This window comes from Anolis sagrei, chromosome 11 (genome assembly GCF_037176765.1).
Source record: "Anolis sagrei isolate rAnoSag1 chromosome 11, rAnoSag1.mat, whole genome shotgun sequence".
Taxonomy (NCBI): Eukaryota; Metazoa; Chordata; class Lepidosauria; order Squamata; family Dactyloidae; genus Anolis; species Anolis sagrei.
The window spans coordinates 29,341,716-29,356,150 of record NC_090031.1 but is presented as its reverse complement, the minus strand read 5'-3'; the positions used below and the strand labels follow the sequence as shown (position 1 = coordinate 29,356,150).

At 40.9% G+C, this 14,435-nt stretch overlaps 1 protein-coding gene across 7 annotated transcripts in view; it reads left to right on the top strand.

Moving 5' to 3' along the window:
• NCOR1 (nuclear receptor corepressor 1) overlaps window positions 1-14,435 on the top strand; it is a 110,253-nt gene that overhangs the window by 1,179 nt on the left and 94,639 nt on the right. For 4 of the 7 annotated variants that reach the window (XM_067472112.1, XM_067472114.1, XM_067472111.1 and 1 more), the window contains exons 2-5: window positions 7,403-7,595; window positions 10,517-10,689; window positions 11,762-11,963; window positions 13,458-13,640. In XM_067472112.1, coding sequence (XP_067328213.1) covers window positions 7,488-7,595; window positions 10,517-10,689; window positions 11,762-11,963; window positions 13,458-13,640 — 666 coding nt within the window. In that variant the 5' untranslated portion in view covers window positions 7,403-7,487. The remainder of the gene's footprint in view (window positions 1-7,402; window positions 7,596-10,516; window positions 10,690-11,761; window positions 11,964-13,457; window positions 13,641-14,435) is intronic. The other 3 variants (XM_067472115.1, XM_067472113.1, XM_067472110.1) reach the window with 1 other exon arrangement.

The window sequence follows — 14,435 nt, the reverse complement described above, 5'->3', positions numbered from 1 at the left end:
GTTATTAATTTAATATATTTTATTGTTATTATTTTGCATTATATATTATTATTTTCCATACTATTACTATATCTTACTATCTACTATTTCATATTATACATTTTGCATTATATGTTAACTATTTTGCATTATATTGTATTTTTCTTTGGCATTTTGTTACTCTTATTTTAATTAATTTGCATTGTATTACTATATTTTACTATTATTTTGAATTATATTGTATTATTCTTCGACATTTTATCACTGTTTTAAATTGTATTTTATTACTATGTTTTACTATTATTTTGAATCATATTGTATTATTATTGTTTTACATTATTTGTTACTGTATTTTATTGTTATTATTTTACATTATATTTTACTATTGTTATTTTGCATTTTATTACTATATTTTACTATAATTTTGTATTATATTGCATTATTATTTTACATTATTTGTTGCTATAGTTTATTGTTATTATTTTACATTATATTTTACTATTGTTATTTTGCAATATATAGTATTCTTATTATGTTGCATTATTTTGTTACTGAAATTATTTTATTATTTTGTATTATGTTTTACTAGCATTGTTTTCCATTATTTTGCATTATATTTTACTATTGTTATTTTGCAATATATAGTATTCTTATTATTTTGCATTATTTTGTTACTCTAAATTATTTTATTATTTTGTATTATATTTTACTAGCATTGTTTTTCATTATTTTATTGCTGTATTTTATTATTATCTTTCATTAGTTTATTATTCAGTTTTAATATTTTATATTATTTCATATTATTTTGCATTATTATAATTATATCGTATTATAATAATATATTGATCTATGCTATTTTATATTATACATTTTGCATTATTATATTTTATTATATTATAATTATTATATTATAAAAGAATTATGTTGTTTGATTTTATTACTTTATTTCTTTCCCTATATTATTTAATATTAATGTATTATAATTGCATTAATATATTATATTTTATTATTATATTTTTGCTTCATGTTATTATGTTATAATTGTATTATTATAATACATATTATTTTGTATTATATATTTTATCTTTTATGGTTATTTAATATTTTTATATTATAATATAGTATTATAATTTGTATTAATTTGTATTATATTATTATATTATAATTATATTGTTATAATATATATTATGGTATTTTAGTATTTTATAAATTACATTTTAAATTAATTTAAGCTATTTGGGCAGAAATGGAAAATAATAGCACGAGATCATATATATTAACAAATGGCATATTCTTCGTAAAGCCCAAAGGATGGATTAACGACTAATCAGATAAAGGGATACATATTATTTTGTATTAATATATTATTATATAATATTATTGTATTTTATTATTATTTCATATTCTGATAATATTATATTACAATCAATATGTTTGTATTTATGATTTAGATATAATTATTAATAATGGCTGTTAATAATATTAATATTCTCAATAATATCAATTATTATTGATAATATTGTTAAATATTTGTGATTTCTTTTCATGTTTGCCGTGGAACTGACATTATTATTTCAATATTATTAATATTCGTGTCTTTGGGTCCCATCTAGGAGAGGAAAGTGTGATATTCTTCTTCTTGTTCTTGCCTTTGAGCCTCCTTTAGGAGAGGAAAGCCGGATATTATTATTATTATTATTATTATTATTATTATTATTGCTAATGTATCTAGGAAAGCAATGTGTATTATTATTGTTGTTGTCTTTTGAGTATCCTCTTGGAAAGGAAAGTGGGATATTATTATTGTTGTTTTTTAGTCTCCTCTTGGAAAGGAAAGTAGATTATTTATTTACTATTATTATTGTCGTCTTTGAGTCTCCTCTTAGAAGAGGAAAGTGGATTATTTTCGCACTTTCCCTGGCTCTTCTTAGGATTAATTGCACTTCGTAATTATGAACTGAACCCAGCACTTTATTTGCTTAGCTATGATAGCTTTTCATCGTTTTATAATGTTGTCTGGTTTTATGTTTATTAATGTTTGATATTGCTTGTTTTTCAATGCTTATTTTAACCTGTTTTGTTGGGCATGTCTCTATATAAGCCGCCCCGAGTCCCATTGGGGAGATGGAGGCATGGTATCAAAATAATAATAATAATAATTATTATTATTATTAGTAGTAGTAGTAATAGTAGTATTTTCTTTGAGTCTTCTCTTGGAAAGGAAAGTGGGATATTATTATTCTATTGCTTTTGAGTCTTGTCTAGGAGTATAAAGTGAAATATTATTACTACTACTATTATTATGGTCCTTGAAGGAGCTAGGGGTGGTGACGGCTGACAGGGAGCGTGTGACAGGTGTGGGCTGGTCCATGAGGTCACGAAGAGTCTGAAATGACTGAACGAATGAACAACAACAAACTATTATTATGGTTGTTGAAGGAGCTGGGGGTGGTGACGGCTGACAGGGAGCTCTGGTGTGTGCTGGTCCATGAGGTCACGAAGAGTCAGAAACGACTGAACGAATGAACAAGAAGAAATTACTATGGTCTATGAGTCTACTCTAGGAAATGAAAGTGGATTATTATTATTATTATTATTATTATTATTATTATTATTGAAGACAATGCTGCTTGGGAAAATGGAAGGAAAAAAGAAAGAGGGGCTGACCAAGGGCAAGATGGATGGATGGTATCCTTGAAGTGACTGGCTTGACTCTGAAGGAGCTGGGGGTGGCCACAGCCGACAGGGAGCTCTGGCGTGGGCTGGTCCAGAAGGTCACGAAGAGTCAGAAGCAACTGAATAAATAAACAACAACAACAATTATTATTGCTATTGCCTTTGAGTCTTGTCTAGGAGAGTAAAGTGAGATATTATTATTACTATTATTTTACTGACACAAAAGCACAGTACGTCACAGCAAACGAGATCTCTATGCTGGATTTTGTATCACAAAATCACAAGTCGAACACTTCTCAAGCGTCTAGGACGGTGTGATGTATTTTTGAATGATGCACGCAGATCCAAGTCAGGTGGCCTTTTGCAGTTGACAGATCGTGATTTTGTCGATGTGCATTGTTTCCAAATGCCGGCTGAGATCTTTTGGCGCGGCACCCAGTGTGCCGATGACCACTGGGACCACCTGTACTGGTTTATGCAATCAGAGCTTTTGCAGTTCGATTTTGAGGTCTTGATAGAGGCAGAGTTTTTCCTGTTCTTTTTCTTCAATGCGTCTGTCACCTGGAATGGCGACATCAATAATCCAGACTTTTTTCTTTTCCACAATCGTGATGTCTGGTGTGTTGTGTTGTCAGTCTGGATTCGAAAGTCCCACAGTATTTTTGTGTGTTCGTTTTCCACGACCTTTGCAGGTTTATGATCCCACCAATTTTTTACTGCTGACAGGTGGTCCTTGTGACATACGTTCCAGTGAATCATCTGGGCCACAGAGTTGTGCCTCTGTTTGTAGTCCGTCTGTGCAATTTTCTTGCAGCAGTTGAGGAGATGGTCCATGGTTTCATCTGCTTCCTTGCACAGTCTGCATTTTGGGTCATCCGCTGATTTTTCAATCCTGGCCTTAATTGCATTTGTCCTGATGGATTTCTCCTGGGCTGCAAGAATCAGGCCTTCTGTCTCCTTCATTATTATTATTATTATTATTATTATTATTATTATTATTTTACTGACACAAAAACACAGTATGTCACAGCAAACGAGATCTATATGCTGGATTTTGTATCACAAAATCACCAGTCAAACACTTCCCAAGTGTCTAGGACTGTGTGATGTATAATAATAGTAGTAGTAGTAGTAGTAGTAGTAATAATAGTATTTGAATCTCCTTTAGGAGATGAAAGCAGGACATTATTATTATCATCATCATCATCATCATCTTTGAGTCTCCTCTTGGAAAGGAAAATGAATTAATAATAATAATAATAATAATCAATTTTCCTTTCTAAGAGGAGACTCAAAGATGATAATGATGATAATAATAATAATACCAATAGTCTTTGAGTCTCCTTTAAGAGACGAAAGCAGGACATTATTATTATTATCATCATTGTTATTATCATCTTTGAGTCTCCTCTTGGAAAGGAAAATGAACTAATAATAATAATAATAATCCATTTTCCTTTCCAAGAGGAGACTCAAAGATAATAATGATAATAATAATAATAATAATAATAATAATAGTCTTTGAGTCTCCTTTAAGAGACGAAAGCAGGACATTATTATTATTATCATCATCATCATCATCATCTTTGAGTCTCCTCTTGGAGAGGAAAATGGATTATTATTATTATTAATGTAGTGCTTGCTGTATTTTCTTAATGGGTCTGTAGATAATTTCTAGGTTGTGTTTCCTCATCGGCTTCCCTCTGCCGTCAGTGGTTCCCTTGATGTCTGGTAAGGACACTTTCCCCCTGGATGGGTCTTTCTCTTGACTCTCATGGCTTGAACTTGGCCTTGCAGATCTTCCGATGCTTGTGGTGGAGTCTCCATTGGCCTGGAGAGCCCAGTTTGGGTGGTTCCATTCCCCTTGGAAGAGGTGGGCTTCCAGATTCCTTTTGCACGGTCTGCCAGGGCTTTCGTTGTTCTTCTTTGTTGACTTGGGTGATGGTTGGAATCTTTGTGTAGGTATCTATCCATGTGTGTAAGTTTTCTGTAGATTGTGTCGCCCAATTGTTGGTTGGGTTTGCAGATGAGAAGGACATCTAGAATGGCAGTTGTCCTTCATTTTCTTTTTCCGTGGTGAATTGGATATTTGGGTGGATGCTGTTGAAGTGGTCCAGGAACTTGTGGAGTTCTTCTCCATTTAGATGTTGGGGTGGATGCTGTTGAGGTGGTCCAGGAACTTGCGGAGTTCTTCTCCATTTGGATGCTTGGGTGGATGCTGTTGAGGTGGTCTGGGAACTTCTGGAGTTCTTCTCCTATATTTGGAGGTTTGGGTGGATGCTGTTGAGATGGTCCAGGAATTTGCGGAGTTCTTCTTCTCCATTTGGATGCTTGGATGTATGCTGCTAAGATGCTCCAGGAACTTGGAGAGTTCTTCTTCTCCATTTGGATGTTTGAGTGGATGCTGTTGAGGCGGTCCAGGAACTTGCAGAGTTCTTCTTTTCCATTTGGATGCTTGGGTGGATGCTGTTGAGGTGCTCCAGGAACTTGTGGAGTTCTTCTTCTCCATTTGGATGCTTGGGTGGATGCTGTTGAGGTGCTCCAGGAACTTGTGGAGGAGTTCTTCTCCATTTGGATGCTTGGGTGGATGCTGTTGAGGTGGTCCAGGAACTTGTGGAGTTCTTCTTCTCCATTTGGATGCTGTTGAGGCGGTCCGGGAACTTGCGGAGTTCTTCTTCTCCATTTGGATGCTTGGGTGGATGCTGTTGAGGTGGTCCAGGAACTTGCGGAGTTCTTCTTCTCCATTTGGATGCTGTTGAGGCGGTCCGGGAACTTGCAGAGTTCTTCTTCTCCATTTGGATGCTTGGGTGGATGCTGTTGAGGCGGTCCGGGAACTTGTGGAGTTCTTCTTCTCCATTTGGATGTTGGGGTGGATGCTGTTGAGGCGGTCCAGGAACTTGCGGAGTTCTTCTTCTCCATTTGGATGTTGGGGTGGATACTGTTGAGGCAGTCCGGGAACTTGTGGAGTTCTTCTTCTCCATTTGGATGTTGGGTTGGTTGCTGTTGAGGTGCTCCAAGAACTTCAAGAGTTCTTCTTCTCCATTTGGATGCTTGGGTGGATGCTGTTGAGGTGCTCCAGGAGCTTGTGGAGTTCTCCATGGCTCCAAATGGTGAAGGTGTCCACATATCTGAACCATATCATGGGCTTTTTTGCTGTTGTTTCTCAAAGTGTTCCATGTAGACATTAGCTATGACCAGGCTGAGATGGCTCCCCATGGTTACTCCCATATTTCCATTTATAGACTTCATGGTCCCACTGGAAAGAACTTGTGGTGAGGCCATGGTGAAACTGGGCTGGGATGTGTTCTGGGAAGTTCTGGTTGATCATAAAGCTTCCATCATATCTATACTTTGGGTGGGGAATGGCTCCCAGAATCCCCTACTTGTTCCAAAAAGGCTTTTGCTAGGTGAAGCAGGCCTCTGTGATGTCACCGGATGGGCTGTTGCGAGGGGAAGTGGCCCTCTGTGATGTCAGCATGTCTATGAAGGGAAGGAACGAAGAGGCCATGGAGATACTATAAAAGTGGCCCTCCCAGAGCTGGAGAAAGGAGAAATTAGACCTTCTTCTCAGAGCTAGAGAAGGGGAACGCAGGTCTTTTTCAGAGCTAGTGAAGAGAGGCCTTCTTCTCACAGCTGGAGTGAGGTGAAAGCAGGCCTTCTCAGGGATGGAGAAAAGGAATGTAGGCTTCTCATTAGAGTTGGAGAAGTGGGAAAGCAGGCCTTCTCAGGGATGGAGAAACGGAATGTAGGCTTCCTCCTCAGAACTGGAGAAGTGGGAAAGCAGGTCTTCTCAGGGATGGAGAAAGGGAATGTAGTCCTTCTCAGAGCTGGAGAAGTGGGAAAGCAGGCCTTCTCAGGGATGGAAAAAGGGAATGTAGTCCTCAGAGCTGGAGAAGTGGGGAAGCAGGCCTTCTCAGGGAGGGGGAAAGGGAATGTAGTCCTTCTTCTCAGAGCTGGAGAAGTGGGAAAGCAGGCCTTCTTAGGGATGGAGAAAGGGAATGCAGTCCTTCCTCTCAGAGCTGGAGAAAGCAGGCCTCGGAGATGGAGAAGGGAGAAAGCAGGCCTAATCAGGGATGGGGAAAGGGAATGCAAGCCATCTCCTCAGAGCTGGAGAAGTGGGAAAGTGGGCCTGTTGAGGGATAGAGAATTGGAATGTAGAGCTGGAGAGTGGTAACGTAGGCCTTTTTCAGAGCTTGTGGAGGGAGAAAGCGGGCCTTCTCAGGGATGGGAAAAGGGAATGTAGGCCTTCTCAGAGATTTCAAAAGGGAGAAATCAGGCCTTCTTAGAGCTGGAAAGTGGGAATGTAGGCCTTTTTCAGAATTAGTGAAGGGGAAAGTAGACCTCAGCTGGAGAAAGGAGAAAGTGGGCCTTGTTGGTGTTAGAGGAAGGGAATGTAGGCCTTCTTAGAGCTGGAGAAAGGAAAAAGCAGGCAGGCAACGGCCCCAACAGAACCTGATATATACAAACATTGATGTCTCAGAAATATTGCGGAACAGCGTATAGAAAAGTATGGAGTCTGGTACGCTAATATAGATACTCTTTGGGCACAGGCGTAAATAGCAGGTGGCTTTTGCAGTTGTGTGGGCAGCCGGCTGGCCCAAATCCAGGAAGGCCTGTTGTGAGGTGTGTGTGTGTGTTCCTTACGAGTCCGTGGGGTCAAGATGCCGAACGTCCGAGAGCAACACTGTGCGGAGTTTGCCTCGGAACGGATCATTCTCACCTCTCTGTTTCTCTTCCTTCCCACCAGACCGGAAGCTCCCCCGTCGTGATCCCGCCGCCCTGCGAAGACCCCCATCGTCTTCATCCTTGTCGTCCCTCGTCCTGACCCGAGAATGTCCAGTTCGGGCTACCCCACCAGCCAAGGGGCCTTCAGCGCGGAGCAGGGCCGCTATGCCACCCACTCAGTCCAGTACACCTTCCCCGGCGGGCGGCATCAACAGGTCAGCAGGGATGGAAATCCATGGTGGTGTGGGGATGGAGGTCACATATTGTTTTTATTAATTAATAATAATTACTATTAGTAATAATTAATATTATTATTATTTATTTTGGGAATTTGTATGACTGCATGGAGCACCGTTACCTTCCCGCCTGAGCGGTACCTGTTGATCTATTCACATTTGCATGTTTTCGAACTGCTAGGTTGGCAGGAGCTGGGGCTAACAGCAGGAGCTTACCTGCTCCCCGGATTTGAACTGCCGACTTTTCGGTCAGCAAGTTCAGCAACTCAGTAGTTTAACCCGCTGCTCCACTGGGGACTCCTAGTAACATAACCATTCATTAAAGCAAGCATAAAAGCATGCCCATTATCTTAAAAGGTAATTAAAATTAAATTAAAATGCCTCTAAAATTCCCATGTTGTTGTTGTTACTATTATTATTATTAGTCCCCTTGAGAGAAGGTGGATTATAAATAAATTATTATTTATTAATATTGTTGATATTATTATTATTATATTAGACCCTTGTTACTATTATTATTGTTATTATTAGTCCCCTTGGGGAGAGAGGGCGGATTATAAATAAATTATTATTTATTAATATTGTTGATATTATTATTATTATTATTATTATTATTGACCCTTGAAGTCCCTTAAGTGGTTGGAGAGGCCTAGAAATATGGAAGGTGTTGGACTAGATATCCTTTGAGGTTTCTTTCTAGAGTTCAGCAAACTTTAGAAATGTAATAGGGTTGGACTAGATAGCCTCTTGGGGTCCCCAAACTGTATTTTATAGTATGAGATACATATATATGTGTATATGTTTGAAATGGTCATATGACTGGTCAAATAAATAAATATTATTATTATTATATGTATATATGTGTGTGTGTGTATGTATGTGTGTGTGTGTGTGTGTGTATATATATATATATGCTTGTTTTGTTGTATGTATTTTATGTGGATGTGTTTTGACTGTGTTTGTACCCTGTTTTGAATTGGTTGGTAATAACAATAACAATATGTAACATGATAAATTCCATCTATATTGTTGTAATGGCACCATTGTGTCATTATAAGCTGCTCTGAGTCCCTATGGGAGATGGTGGTGGGGTATAAATAAATTATTATTATTGATTATAATAATCTAATAATTATTTATTTATTTATATCCTGCTTTGACTCTCCATACGGAGACTCAGAGCGGCTTCAAATATACAGATATACAATAATAAAACAGTATTATCATTATATATTATTATACATTATCAGTATTAATTATACTTTGTATATTAGTATTATTATTTTGCAATATTATTACTATATATTACTATTATTAGTATTATATCCTTACAGTATAATATTAGTATTAATGTTATATGTATATATATTATATTATATTATTAGTATAACACAAGATTATTATGACACATTACTGTATTGTACTATACCACTGTACTACAATACTATTAGTCATATTGCACGTAATATATAATATACAATTATTATATTATACCACAGAGAAATAGCCTCTCAAGAGTAGAGTAAGATGACAGTAAGCCTTCTCAGAGCTGGGGAAGGGAGAAGTAAGAAAGAAGACAGACAAAGGAGAAATAGACTTTCAGAGCTGGAGAAGGAAGCCAGTAAGCCTTTCAGAGTTGAGGAAGGGAGAGGTAGACTAGAAGACAATAAGTCTTCTCAGAGCTGGAGAAAGAAGACAGTAAGCCTTCTCAGAGCTGGAGAGGGGAGAACTAGACTCTCAGAGCTGGAGAAAGAAGCCAGTAAGCCTTCTCAGAGGAGTAGGGAGAAGTAGACTCTTAGAGCTGGAGAAAGAAGCCAGTAAGCCTTCTCAGAGCTGGAGAAGGGAGAAATAGACACTCAGAGCTGAAGAAAGAAGACAGTAAGCCTTCTCAGAGCTGGAGAAGGGAGAAATAGACTCTCAGAGCTGGAGAAAGAATACAGTAGCCTTCTCGGAGCTGAGTAAGGGAGAAGTAGACTCTCAGAGCTGGAGAAAGAAGACAGTAAGCCTTCTCAGAGCTGGAGAAGGGAGAAATAGACACTCAGAGCTGAAGAAAGAAGACAGTAAGCCTTCTCAGAGCTGGAGAAGGGAGAAATAGACTCTCAGAGCTGGAGAAAGAATACAGTAGCCTTCTCAGAGCTGAGTAAGGGAGAAGTAGACTCTCAGCTGGAGAAAGAAGACAGTAAGCCTTCTCAAAGCTGGAGAAGGGAGAAGTAGACTCTTAGAGCTGGAGAAAGAAGACAGTACGCCTTCTCCGAGCTGGAGAAGGGAGAAATAGACTCTCAGAGCTGGAGAAAGACGATAGTAGCCTTCTCAGAGCTGAGGAAGGGAGAAGTAGACTCTCAGAGCTGGAGAAAGAAGACAGTAAGCCTTCTCAGTACTGGAGAAGGGAGAAGCAGACTCTTAGAGCTGGAAAAAGAAGACAGTAAGCCATCTCAAAACTGGAGAAGGGACAATAGACTCAAAGCTAGAGAAAAGGAGAAATAGAGATTCAGAGCTGGAGAAGGAAGACAGTAAGCCTTCTCAGAGCTGAGGAAGGGAGAAGTATATTCTCAGCTGGAGAAAGGAGACAGACTCTCAAAGCTGGAGAAGGGTGACAGTAAGCCTTCTCAGAGCTGGAAATTGGAGAAGTAGTCTCTCAGAGTAGAGTAAGACGACAGTAAGTCTTCTGAGAGCTGGAGAAAGAAGACAGTAAGCCTTCTCAGAGCTTGGGAAGGGAGAAGTAGACTCTCAGAGCTGGAGAAAGGAGAAAGAGACTCTCAAAGCTGGAGACAGTAAGCCCTCTCAATGCTAGAGATAGGAAAACTAGAGTCTCAGAGCTGTGGAAGGGAGAAGTAGGTTCTTGGAGCTGGCAAAGGGTTTTCCAGGCCTTCCCTAACGCGGCATCCCTCTGCTTCCGGCAGGAGTTTGCCGTTCCGGACTTCCGGACCGCGCACCTTGAGGTCAGCCAGGCCACGCAGCTCCTCCAGCAGCAGCAGCAGCTCCGCCGGCGCCCCTCCCTCTTGTCCGAGTTCCACCCTGGCGCAGACAGGTACGTCCCTGTCCTGCATCCCCTTGACGGCGTTCACACAATCAGGTGGAGTCTGAATTCCCTCCGGGCGATTGCATGGGGGGAAGTCCTCTTCGGGATGGCCCCCTGCTGAGGGTTTTAGCCAGAGGCTCATCGGCTCCTAGATCTGGAAGGAACCACACAAGGCCATCTTGTGCTTTGGAGAAAGGCACCAACCGATCCCTCCTGACAGATGGCCATCCAGGCTCTGTTTGTAGAATCCTAGAGTTGGAGGGGAATCCCAAGGGCCATCCAGTCTCCCCCAATTCTGCCATAAAGGAAGAGGCACCATTCGATCCCTCTCAGCAGATGGTCATCCAGCTTCTGTTTATAAAAATCCTAGAGCAGGAAGGGCCACCCAGTCCCAACCTCCTTTTGCTTTAGAGGAAGGCACCATTCAATCCCTCCCAGCAGATGGCCATCCAGTTTCTGTTGTATTTTGAAATGGTCATATGACTGATCAAATAAATAAATTATTATAGAATCCTATAGGGGAAGGCACCATTCGATCCCTCCCAATAGATGGCCATCCAGCCTCTGTTTATAGAATCCTAGAGAGGAAAGGGCCACCTAGTCCAACCTCCTTGTGCTTTAGAGGAAGGCACCATTCGATCCCTCCCAATAGATGGCCATTCAGTTTCTGTTTATAGAATCCTATAGCAGGAAGAGCTACCAAGTCCAATCTCCTTGTGCCTTAGAGGAAGGCACCATTTGATCCCTCCCAACAGATGGCCATGCAGTTTCTGTTTATAGAATCCTATAGCAGGAAGAGCTACCAAGTCCAACCTCCTTGTGTCTTAGAGGAAGGCACCATTCGTTCCCTCCCAACAGATGGCCATCCAGTGTCTGTTTATAGATTCCTATAGCAGGAAGGGCCACCCAGTCCAACCTCCCTGTGCCTTAGAGGAAGGCACCATTCATTCCTTCCCAACAGATGGCCATCCAGTTTCTGTTTATAGAATCCTATATTTTGTATTTTGAAATGGTCATATGACTGATCAAATAAATAAATTATTATAGAATCCTATAGAGGAAGGCACCATTCGATCCCTCCCTTGCTTCTCAAGACTTCACTCTTCTCCTTGCTTCTTTCCGCCAGGCCGCAGGAGCGGAGGTCCGGCTACGAGGCGCAGTTCCACGCCGGCCCCTCGCCCGGCGACCATGACGCCCTGGAGGCCAAGCGCCCACGCCTCGATCCCTTGTCCGACGCCCATTACCAACGGGTCAGCGCTGCTGCCGCCGCCGGCCTGCCCTTGTCTCACGCTCTGCAGGAGGGGCTTCGGACCTCCGACTTGAAGAAGGTCAGCCTGCTCAGCACTTCAGAACAACCATCTTTTTGCGCCAGGCCTGGGCCAACTTCGGCCCTCCCTCCGGGTGTTTGGGACTTCAACTCCCACAATTCCTAACAGCCGGTAGGCTGTTAGGAATTGTGGGAGTTGAAATCCCAAACACCAGGAGGGAGGGCCGAAGTTGGCCCAGGCCTGACATAGATGATGATTATTATATAATAATTATTATTAGTAGTAGTACTCATACCTTGAGGTGCAACATAGTTATTACACATAGGTTATGATGATGTTGGTATTGTTAGTAATTATTATTATTAGCATTATTTGGAGTTATACTTCAGTTTTTCTCTGCCAAAGGACATAGATGATATTATTATTATTATTATTATTATTATTAGTAGTAGTAGTAGTAGTAGTAGTATATATACTTCGCGTAGGAAAGGGTTAAGGGAGATGCAGTGGGCGGGGTCATGCAAATTCCACACAAATGTAGAGAGTCAGAAACACTGAGATGTCTGGATGATGATGATTAGCATTATTAGTATATATACCTCACTTAGGAAAGGGTTAAGGGAGAGGCAGTGGGCGGGGTCATGCAAATTCCACACCAATGGAGAGAGTCAGAAATGTTTGTTGTTGTTATTATTGTTGTTGTTGTTGTTGTTGTTTACTGTTGTATTATTGATTGTTGTTATTATTATTATTATTATTAACATTATTAGTATATATACCTCACTTAGGAAAGGGTTAAGGGAGAGACAGTGGGCGGGGTCATGCAAATTCCATACCATTGGAGAGAGTCAGAAACACTGGGATGCATGGATGATGTTTAGCATTATTAGTATATATACCTCACTTAAGAAAGGGTTAAGGGAGAGGTAGTGGGCATGGTCAGGCAAATTCCAGCCATCAATGGAGAGAGTCAGAAACACTGGGATATCTGGATAATGATGATGATGATGATTATTAACATTATTAGTATATATACCTTGTGTAGGAAAGGATTAAGGGAGAGGTAGTGGGCGGGGTCATCCAAATTCCACACCAGTGGAGAGAGTCAGAAACACTAGGATATCTGGATGATGATGATGATGATGATGATGATTAACATTATTCATATATACCTCATGTAGGAAAGGGTTAAGGGAGGGGCAGTGGGTGGTGTCATGCAAATTCCACACTAGTGGAGAGAGTCAGAAACACTGGGATGTCTGTGTTGGAGGAAACACATCAAATCCTCCACCATAGACATCCCAGTGTTTCTAATTCTCTCCATAGGTGTGGAATGTGCGTGAACCTTCCCACTCAAAGTGGTGTGCCCCATAGCTAGATGATAATGATTATATCAGAATGATTCGTATTTATTATTACTATTATTATTATTATAATAGCATTATTAATATCTATACTTATCTTTTTCTCTGCCAATGGAGAAATAAAGTCAGAGTCATGCACTTCTTTTGTTGCCTCTCCCCCGCCTGAATGTCTGTTTCCGTTGCTTGCAAGGAGCCGGGCTTTGTGGGCAAGCATGAGGTGCCTCTGTCGCCGCTCTCGGGGCCGTCCTGCGGGGAAGACCAGAACGCCTCCCCCTCCAAGCTCTCCAAGGAGGAGCTGATCCAGAGCATGGACCGCGTGGACCGGGAGATCGCCAAGGTGGAGCAGCAGATCCTCAAGCTCAAGAAGAAGCAGGTGAGGGTCTCCAGGCACGCAGGCAGGGACCACCCCCTTCTCCCCACTGCCCGCGTTCCCCTTTGGGGTTCCGAGGGGAAGCAAGTAGGCACCCTTCTCTCTGGCAACGGGTTCCCAGGGAGAGTAAGAGACGCTTAGAGCTGGAGAAGGGAGACAGTAAGCCTTCTCGGAGCTGGAGAAGGGAGAAAGACTCTCAGGGTAAAGAAAGAAGGCAGTAAGATGAAAGGAGAGACTAAGCCTTCCCAGAACTGGAGAAGGGTGAAGTAGACTCTCCGAGCTGGAGAAAGGGAGAAGTAGACTCTCAGAGCTGGGGAAGGGAGACAATAAGCCAACTCTGAGCTGGAGAAGGGAGAAGTAGACTCACACACCTGGAGAAAGGAGAAAGATACTCTCAGTTGGAGAAGTAAACTCTCAGAGCTGGAGAAGGAAGAAAGAGAATCTCAGAACTGGAGAAGGGAGAAGTAGACTCACACACCTGGAGATAAGAGAAAGATACTCTGAGCTGGAAAAGGGAGAAGTAGACTCACACACCTGGAGAAAGGAGAAAGATACTCTCAGTTGGAGAAGTAAACTCTCAGAGCTGGAGAAGGAAGAAAGAGAATCTCAGAGCTGGAAAAAGAAGAAGTAGACTCTCAGAGTGGGAGAAAGGAGAAAAATACTCTGAGTTGGAGAAGGGAGAAGTAGACTCACACCTGGAGAAAGATACTCTTAGTTGGAGAAGTAAACTCTCAGAGCTGGAGAAGGAAGAAAAGGGAATCTCAGAGCTGGAGAAAGGAGAAAGATACTCTGAGCTGG